The 10,123-nt window shown below is 47.5% G+C and overlaps 1 protein-coding gene across 8 annotated transcripts in view; it reads left to right on the top strand.

Moving 5' to 3' along the window:
* BCAR3 (BCAR3 adaptor protein, NSP family member) overlaps window positions 1–10,123 on the top strand; it is a 184,072-nt gene that overhangs the window by 151,274 nt on the left and 22,675 nt on the right. For 7 of the 8 annotated variants that reach the window (XM_016134229.2, XM_036236555.1, XM_036236562.1 and 4 more), the window contains 3 exons: window positions 3,735–3,863; window positions 6,215–6,657; window positions 9,811–9,914. In XM_016134229.2, the coding sequence (XP_015989715.2) occupies window positions 3,735–3,863; window positions 6,215–6,657; window positions 9,811–9,914 (676 nt within the window). Of the gene's footprint in view, window positions 1–3,734; window positions 3,864–6,214; window positions 6,658–6,679; window positions 8,951–9,810; window positions 9,915–10,123 lie in introns of those variants that run through there. The other variant, XM_016134231.2, reaches the window with a different exon arrangement.

Here is a 10,123-nt window from a genome sequence, read left to right as displayed (position 1 = left end):
AGTTTTCTTGCTGTCTGTCCGTCTCTCTCTGGCAGTTGAAAAATTCAAAATCCAAAGGGCCAGTGGGTGCCGCATGTCTATTCAGTGTACACTTTCTGGGGGAGCACAGCTGTGCTATGCTTTCTCTGGGACACGTCGAGTTCAGAAGGTGGCTGCAGATACCAGTGTGAAAGAGTGGGAAAATACGAACCAGAAGAAAAAGGCTGTAAGAACGGGACATGATTTGCATAATATGCTCGTGTCCTCTTTAGTTCCCCAAGATTGGAAGCTGTTGGAGTGCTGAGACCTGCCCCTTCTTCTGTCCCCTCGCATGCTTAATTCTGGGCTATGTGTGAAATAATGCATGTGGACATAGCGTCAGTAAAAACTTCTCTCCTATGCTTTCCTTGGAATGTAGTCTAAAGAAGGGCAAGAGTAGAACTAGACTTTCGGAGGATGCAGATTACCACACAGATGGGATAAAATCATTGTCAAGGGCAGAAGTACTATTGTGTTACCTTAAATCGCTCTAAGTTACTTTATAGACTCAAAATACCCTACAACTAGCCTAGGCCATGACCGAAATGGGAAGAATTAAAATTCCTCCCAGAAGGCAATGAGTAAGTGGAAGGGGGCACTGTTAGCAGAAGTTTGGTCACAGACATTTGTGACCTGTCCCATGAAGCAGGAGTCGCATCCCTGATCCCCAGGGAGCTCTAATGTCAATCACAATGCTCTCAGAAATACAAATGGGTACATTTTGTCAAATTTTCTTATACGGTCATCCATCAACCACGGGGTTGACAGCCCAGCAAAGTACTTATCTATAGCAGCAAAATCATAGTCGCCAAGGTCAAGGTCTCAAAATATAGGAACTTGGAAAGAATAATCAAAGTTGCATTTATATATGTGCTTAAAACAGTAAGTGAAAGTTCTAGAAGGCATCCACCCCCAAAATAACCACTCTTCAATGATGAGGGTGACCGTATGTGGGTGAGTTTTGAATTACCTTCTTCATTTGTTTGAGAGACATGGCATGCATCGTCTTCTGAGGCAGCAGCTCCCAGCAGCCAACCCTAGTTTTAGTGTAGTAGAACCAGCCCTCACTGGCTCGAAATGAAGAGTTCTCTGCAATTGCTCGCTTGCTCTGGATCTCCTTCCCTCCCTCCCTCCTTACAACTCCATCCTCTACCCCCTGTCCCTTTTCATCTCCCTCCCTGTCTCTTTTCTCCTCCCCCTTTAAAATACAGGTTTAGGCAATTGCATAACCTCCTAACTTCTCACAATTTATTCGAGAGCTTAAGGGCATATTTTTTGACGTTTGGTCTTCCGTCCCAAATATTTGGGTCAGTCTTACTAAGCTTCTTTTCTCTCCTCTCTAGATACTTCCCTAGAATGCCCTATCTCCAGAGTCTCCAGCGGGAGAACTATAGTTATGGACTTTCCTCTAAGGAGTTAGGACAGAAGTAACAAGACAGCTGATTTTATTTTTTTGTTAACAAGTATAAAACAGTATATCTTAAAAGCCGGAGTGAAAGATTGTTGCGTATAAAATGGTAAAACATCTGATGTTTTTGAGAGATGCTGAGAAAGAGAGAGTGGGTGGGGGTGGGGGGCAGTAGCCATTGGAGAGAAAGAAGAATCCAGAGAGACATGCAAGAGGGTACACTTTCAGAGGAGGCTCACAGAGGATAGGTCCTGCGGATCTCTACATTTTCAGAGCTCAGACCAAGAAGAGGTGGGCCCAGGACATAGCACGAGGATTTAGGCTGGGCATACGGACCATCAGAGTACCTAAAAAGGGGCCAGGGTCACAGTATCCTTGGGATTTGGTTCAGCTGCCACTGACAGGAACACTCAAAATAACAGGCTTAAACAAGACAGACTATCACGTGGAAGAACTGCAGGCAGGCAGTCTGGGGCTGGCGTGTTGACCCCGCAGCTGTGAGGGACCGGGTCCGGTTCTTGCCTTCTGCTCCCCACTCCTAGGGTGTGGCTTCCTCCCCATGGTCCGGGACAGTGTTGCAGCTCCTGGCATCACATCTCAGAGTTTCACCAGCACTGTGGTTTACCCCTCATTGGCCAGAACTTTGTCACGTGGCCACATGAGACAGGGAGGTCTGCTTTAGCTGTGTGGGAACATGCTTAGATAAAATAGGGGTTCAAATAATTTGACAGTAAAGAGGCGAATCTCAATAACTAAGAAAAAACCATAGATGTTCCTCATCTTGGGGTATTTTTGTTCATTCAGTGAATAGAGTGCCTAATATATTTAGGCACTGCTTGAGGGCTGCTGGGAAGAAGGCAAATGGGTTTCTGCTCTTGGGAAACTTATAATTGAGTGGGAGGCAAGACAGACAGTAAACTATCAGTAAATGTGGCCCGGTTGACAGTCTACATTCTACACTCAAGTCTTTCCAGTGAGCTGTGTTCAGAAGCACCTGTATGTAATTAATGATCAAAGCAGTGTCAGACATCACTGCCTGCAGGCATCTTGGGCAGCTGACACCAGCCTCTCTGACACGAAGTCAGCTTATCAGACACTCCTGCCTGCACTGAGAAGAACAATGGTGGGGAAGAGCAGCAGGGGAAAGCAAACAATTAGTAAGCCAGAGCCTCGCCTTGAAAGTGGCCCCTGAGTTATTCTGCTGCCAGCGCTTTCATGGGCCAACATGCCCAGAAAGACTCAAGGATAAGAATCCTCCTGTAAAATCCCAAATCTGTTTTCCTTTTCTTTGGCGAAGAGGGATTTGAGGTTCTTTCCCTGCTAAGGTGCTGAGCAGTGTGGTGAGGGTAGTTTTGTGGTTCCGAAGGGCTTTTGAGGACAGGCTGGGGAACTTGGGAAAACACAAGGACATGGCCTTTTTCTGCTTCCATGACCTTCAGTCAGCTGTCCCTGAGCCTGGTTGTGCTGGGAGCTGGGCAGGTGTCCAAGTTCACATGCTGTAAGTGAGCGTGGGTTTGAAACCGAACCGAGAGCCAGTGTTGCCCACCCAGACCTGCTGTCCTGGCTGCTGTGCGATGACCTAGATCAGTGATTCCCAAACTATCTGAGGTGAAAGACCAGTTGTTTGTTTGGATTTAAAGTTTCGATTTCCAATCTGTCATAAAAATGAAATACTAGAAAAATGAAATTGAAGACGTACAAAATATAAATGTAGACTTCTGTTAATGGGTTCAAGAGCCACAAAATTATTCTATCCAATTGCTCTAAAAGTTCCCAAAGCCTGATTCAGTTCCTGAACTGGAATTTGCAGAGACATCAAGCCACCACTATGGGCCCAGGGCCACACTCTGGGCAGGACTGTACTACAGGCCCAGGACCGTGGGCCAGTTGGGGACCGCTGTCTTTCCCGGCTCCGTGTTCAGTTCCCAGAGCAGTTCTGACGGAGAGTGAGGAAGCTCCTCTGTGGCCTCCCCGTGCCTCCTATCCACATATGTCTTTCTCTCTGGCACCCCTCTCCAGCTCCCTATGTTTTTAACTGCTACCTGAGTAGACCAATAAAAGGAACGGCCTGGCTGACTCTCTTATCACAGTCCCCTGGGCAGGTGAAAGTTTTACCACACACTTACAGCCAGAGAAATGAAAGGTCACAGCTAATTGTAATCATTATCCAGGCTCCCCTACCTGAACTGGGCTTTGGGCACACACCGGTGTGATTGGCGAAGCGGCCAACCGCAAGGCGGGTGGTCATCTTCAGCTGGCCTGGCTGGCCTGGACATGGTGGGAAGTCTCTGTCCACCCTGTGTTGCAGTTCTCCAAGGAGAGGCACGTCATGGACGGAACCCCGGAGAGGCTGAGGAAGGAGCTAGAGGAGGAGCTGCTGCTGAGCAGTGAGGACCTGCGCAGCCACGCCTGGTACCACGGCCGCATCCCCCGACAGGTACCGGCCAGCTCCCCGCCGGCGCATGCGCGGCTGTTCTCAGACGACGCCCAGATCGATGACCCTGTAGGGTCACGCATCAAGGCCACGTGGGAGTGAGCCCCAGTTTGGCCAAAAACAAATACTACAAAGTGGCCCGATTGACTAACTGAGGCCTATCTCTAAGGACGCCTTAGGAAGAGCTAAGATCAGAAAAGCAAAGGGCATCCCACACACCCAGCGAGCGAGTGACGCAAAAGCAGGTATCTCTGTGGGCGGTAAGCACAGAGTGGGCAGGAGGCAGCAGTCACAGTGCGGTACCTAAGAAGTGCAAGGCCAGGCTGTGGTTCAGATGATTGAACTCTCGGCCAGCCGCCGGCGGCCTCACACCCTTTGGAGTGTGTGTCCTTTCTAAGGCAATGGCTTAATTTCAGGGGAAAAGAAGGGTATCCCGGGGGCCGGTGGCACCGAGCAACAAGGCCTCCTGTGCCCTAGAGTGGCCGGCAATTCTTCACTCTCCATCCCTCCCCCACTCCACCCCCTGGCCCAGAGATGGGGAAGAATAATAATTATACCAGTGACCACAGACTCATGGGCTAGAATGTACTTCGTGTGATTGTCGTTTGAGTGATAGCCATGAATAATGTTATTTCATTTAATAGTATAGAAATTGAAAAATAAAATAAGTACAGAATTGAGGTACAGAATTTTCTTTGGGTTTTTATTGTAACCTGTTCTGGCCGGTCATTCACCCAGGATAACATGACAGGAAAGGGGTGGGTAGGAGGAAGGGCATCATGTTGCGAATTATTTTTTTAATGTAGCAGATTTCTTAGCACTATAAAAGAAATAATCTTTATTCTAACTTCTTTTTTCTCTCTCTCTTTTAAGTTTAAAATTGATTGCAGAAAACACAGGGAACAAAAAAAGAAGAAAATTAAACTCTCACCCATAATTCCCCCTCCTGGAGAGAGCCACTGTGAACAGTTTACATAAACCCTCCCAGACTTGTCTAAATCAAGGATGAGATCATACTGCATATAGTTTTTGGTAGCCCACTTTCTCCACTTAATGATATATCCTGGGAATTTTCTCCAGCTATAAAATTTCTTCTACACCATTCTACATTGTATGTATGTCCATCGTACACATGCACCATTATTTATTGGGCACTCTGACAAACATCCTTTAAGATAACTACTATGTTCATAACTATAATTATTTCTTCAGGCTCAATTTCAAGAAATGGAATTTCCATGTGGAAAAATATTTTTAAGGCAAAGATGCAATTTTAAAGTAACCATGGTAGCATGCTATTCTAAGCTTACTGATCAAATGTTGGAATGGCCTGGGAAAATTGTCAGAGTTTGTAGAACCAATGACTGTCCCCACCATTTTTCTCCTTATTGTGATCATAAAATCTGTTTTCCACTTGCCATGGGTGTAAATGGTCAGCTATACATTATTCCAGATCATCAGTGAACATGGTAACAAAATAATATGGTAGCTAACATTTTACGCTTTTAAATCGTTATAGCTGTTCTATAGATAACATCATCCCTGTTTTACAGATCACATAACTGAACCACAGAGAGAGTATGTAACTTGTCCATAGATACACAGCAGAGTCAGAGTGCAAACCCAGGCAGTCTGGCTGCAGGAATGAGCACATTGCACCTTTTGCTATAAATGTCAGCATCCTCTAGTTAGCAATTTTTGAGCAGCTACTGTGTTCCAGGCACTGTCCTAGTGCTTTACATATATTATGTATGCAAATGTATAATCCTTCCACTAACTCTATGAGATGAGGGACCAGGCCCTCCAGTATCAGTATGTTCAGATTTGTTGGCAGGGAAGATCAGACCCACTAGACACTAATTTTCTTATTTCCTGTCGCTTTATATCCTTCAAGTATGTCAGCTTCTCATGACACCCTCCTGCCCAACCTGTTTACAAGAACAGCTCTGAGTCCCTCCCAAGCACTTCTCCCTTCGCAGTTTACTTTTTCCTTAACTTACAACATCTCCTCTATCATACCTGTTGCTTATTTATCCTCACTAAAATAGAATCTCTCTACTCAAAATCGAAGCTCCAGGACAGTGGGGACAATGGGGAGTCTGCTTCATTCACTGCTATAAACCCGGTGCCTACAGAAGTGCTTGGCACATAGTAAGTGGTCAGCAAGTAGTTCTTAAATGAATGAATGGGTCTTCTAAGAACTTGACATTTGAAAAAAATCCAGAGCCAACTGAGGAAGAAGAGACATAATGGCATTGTCTTCTGTTGGCCCAAAGAAGTGGGGGAGAAATGCGGCTTTTAGAAGGAATGTTCACTTGCCTTTGCTACTCATCACTCACCATTTTGTCCCCAAGGTGTCAGAAAAACTTGTGCAGCGAGATGGCGACTTCCTAGTTAGAGACTCTCTGTCCAGCCCTGGAAATTTTGTCCTGACCTGTCAGTGGAAGAACCTCGCTCAGCACTTCAAGATTCGCCGGACGGTCCTGCGGCTCAGCGAGGCTTACAGCCGCGTGCAGTACCAGTTTGAGATGGAGAGCTTCGACTCCATCCCCGGCCTGGTGCGCTGCTACGTGGGCAACCGCCGGCCCATCTCCCAGCAGAGCGGAGCCATCATCTTCCAGCCCATCAACAGGACGGTGCCCCTGCGGTGTCTGGAGGAGCGCTATGGCACCTCTCCGGGCCGGGCCCAGGAGGGCAGCCTTGGTGAGGGAAGGCCAGATGTGGCCAAGAGGCTGAGCCTCACCATGGGCAGCGTCCAGGCCCGAGAGCCGAGCCTGACCAGAGGAAACCTCCTCAGGTAGGTCAGGGCCGCCTCAGGTGGCGTCGGGACCGTGAGGGGGCACTCTGGATGCACCCGTGCTTAGTCAGGCAGATGAGGAGCTCACTCTGGAAGAGAGGAACAATAAAAGATGTTAATGAGATGCCAGGTGTTACTGGGATAGCTGTCACAAGGCTGTGCATGATTTGATCCCAATCGAGTTGCTGCCAAAAATATATGGCGTAGTTGCTGCGGAAGGTGGGTTAGCCAGGAGAGATTTTGTGAAGAGGTAGGATTCTGGCTGGTCTGAAGACAAGGGGAAATTTGGATAGATGCTGCACAAGAGGGTATTCCAGGTGGGGTTCAGCCTGAGCATGCGGGTAGAGATAGAAAAGGGCAAGAGTGGCTTGGAGTGAGTAAACAGTGGGGCTGGCAGGAGTAGGCTTAAGGGTGACCCCAGCCAGATCTCAGAGGCCTTGATGCCAGGCTACGGAGTTCAGGGGACCCTCAAAGACTCAACATGGCGAATGGGGTGTCCTAGGAATAGAACTAGACAGTGATATGCAAGAGGGGCAAGGAGAGAGAGAGGAGCCACAAGACCAATTTAGTGAGTTGTGGAGGTTCCAGGGCTCTTCTGCATTTGGGGACAGTGGAGAAGGGCAGCCGAATACCACAGGAGGGACCAGATTAGGTAGACTTTGGAGGAAAAACTGGTTGCTCCATCTGAGATATGATTGTGCGCTTGCTGAGTCCCAGTGCTCAGCAACAGTTCTGGGGTTCAGTGGGAGAGTTAGGCCTGAAGGCTTAGATTAGGGTTTGGTCCATGTGGAAAGGGTGGTCGACTCAGAAGAAAAGAGATTTCTCAGACAAGAAGACAAGAGCCTGGGTCTGCAATCTGGACCTTGGGGAATAGGGGAGAGTTCAGAGAACTGGGAATCAAGGCAAGACCCTACTTGTCAACTGGCAGTGACGTGCCTGTATTTACGTAGGACCTGTCTCTTGTGCAGCTAAGAGTCCACGTGCACATTGTGCATATTATCGAAACTGTGCTAGGAAAGGCAAGTAGGGAAGAGGTAGGCATGGTGGGCGAAGACCAGCCCCCAGCTCCTCAAGCTTACACACTTAAGCCAACGTGTTTTATTCCACTTACTGGTTTTCTTTCTGGACCAGGAAGAAATGTCATAAACTGTAATTTCTAGGCCGTAAATACAGGACTCTGAATCACACAAATTAAGGCCACACTACTAGGAAATTCCGGGAGATGCTTATCAGTGTCTGGCTATGGACCCCACCCACCTGGGCACAAGTGCTGGCCCACTGTTCACCTGGTCAGCCCTGGGCAAGCTACTTGGCTGCTCCAGGCCTTTCTTCATCTGGAAAAAGCAGCCTTGTGAGGGTTAAATGATTTAAATATGCAAAGTGCTTAGAATAGTGCCAGCACATAATAAGTGCTAGCTAAGTGTTATTAATCATAACAATTATTATTTTCTAGGGGGCAGTAGAATGTAAGACTTAGGGCAGTGCAGGGAGGGAGGAAGAACTTTTATCTAAGATATTTAGAAATTATCCTTTACATAGTAATAACATTGGGCTTGAAATCCCTTAAAATATTAAAGGGGTATCCTTTCCTTCTGTTTCTTTTGGGAGTTGGGGTTGGCTTCTCAACCGATGAACAGGGATTCAGTGTCATGAACAGAGCCAGTGTAGTTGTCCTCACAGAGAACCCCTGCCCAGTAGTACGGTACTGGGAGGAAGGCGTCCTGGTCTGCCCTCAGAGACTTGAATTTAAAATATAACTATTTTTTTTAAGATATGTAATGAAAGAAAGGCTGAGAACATCTCTAAGTTAAGGAAATAGGCCTAACAGAGCCACTCTCCTGATTGCCCTTTGAAAGCAGAGCTCCCTAAGCTTTGTCACCTCCGGGCACAGGCAGCAGGCCCAGAAATGTCTCACCGTGGGGGTGGGGTGGGATCAAGGGGAGAGATGGCTCAACGCCCTGCCCCCACCCCTTCAGCAGCTCTTGCACCTTCACTGACGTGGGGCCCGCTGGTTGGCTGGCAGGCAGCCACCCAGGCAAAGGTGTGAGCTCTCAGCCAGGTTGCATTCCAAGTCCACATTCTGGCCAGTGGAGTCTGACTGCTCCCGGTGATCATTGCTTAAATCTCTCTCCGCAGAAGCCAATGCCTTTTGGAATTTGACCTCTGCCCTGCCTTATCTCTGAGGGGTTGCTGGAATTTCTCTGTTGCTGGGAGTTTGGTTTTTTGTTGTTGTTTGTTTGTTCGTTTTTGAGGGGGATACAGTGTTTGGTTTTTGTCTTTGGTGCTTGCAAAGGTAGGAAAGAACTTTGTGATTTCGGTGACATAAGCTTGTGGGAGGGCCGATTAAAGTTCGTTACAACTTGGCTGGTACGGTGGTGCTTTCTCTTCTAGCAAAAGAGATTTTGTTCCTCAGTGCTAATTAGAAAAATCCCCAGTCTGAATTGGCAAGGGACAGAGGAACGCTAGCTAATTGTGTCGAAAGTTATGTTCCACCTTTTTGCTGTGTGGCTGTGCTCTGTGCCTTCCAGCTGCCAGACCCTGACCCCAGGTGACCAGGCTCCTCCCTTTTCCCAACTCAGCGGGAGCGAGGCTGGCTGTGGTGTCCCCTCCCACCTCCCACGCATCCAGAAGGATGGGTAGGACAGCCTCCCTAGGTGATCATGTGGATTATTTGGGACACTGGGGAGTTTAACTGAAGTAGAAACTGCCCTACAGCTTCCTTCCTAACTGTGATACTGTTATGTCATGATGGAATCAATCGCATGTTAGTTAAATGAGTTATTCCTCCCGGGTGTGTAAGTAATTTCAGGCTGTGTTAAAAGTACACACTAGCGTTCATCAGCTTTTCCTGAGAGTATTATGAAACCTTTACCTTGCTTTGCTCAATGGGATGGAAAGGCTCAGAGGAGGCGTCCTAGGACCTAACTGGATTGGTCACGGGGATGTGGGGATAGAGCCCATGGCACAATTATGTACTAATCGCCCCCATCAGCAATTTCTTCCTTTAGCAGAAATTCCTGAACTGTTTGGTTATGCCGTAGCACTCTTATTCTGAGCAATCTTTTTTTTTTTTTTAAAGAAACTTTCCATGACGCTACCTAAAGATTTTATGATTTAATGACACATTTCTACCCCATTTGTCTTTTGCATCAGAAATAAAGAGAAGAGTGGCAGCCAGCCTGCCTGCCTGGATCACATGCAGGACAGAAGAGCCTTATCCCTGAAAGCCCACCAGTCGGAGAGCTACCTGCCGATTGGTAGGTCATTGGGAGTTCTCAGGGACAAGGGGGATGGCATGACCCTGATTTCCTTCAGGCTGTTTGTCCTGGTCACCTAATTTGGGAACGACATAATGCTCCATGTGTGCAGGTTTGTAGGACTATACCCAGATGCGAACCTCTGAGCTGGGCACTTTATGCTAGATTTAAGCCTCTTAACGAGCTTTCAAGATGGGCATGATTATTCT

The sequence above is a fragment of the Rousettus aegyptiacus genome, unplaced genomic scaffold (assembly GCF_014176215.1).
Source record: "Rousettus aegyptiacus isolate mRouAeg1 unplaced genomic scaffold, mRouAeg1.p scaffold_m13_p_1, whole genome shotgun sequence".
In the NCBI taxonomy this organism is placed as follows: Eukaryota; Metazoa; Chordata; class Mammalia; order Chiroptera; family Pteropodidae; genus Rousettus; species Rousettus aegyptiacus.
This window is presented reverse-complemented; position numbering and strand designations above follow the sequence as displayed.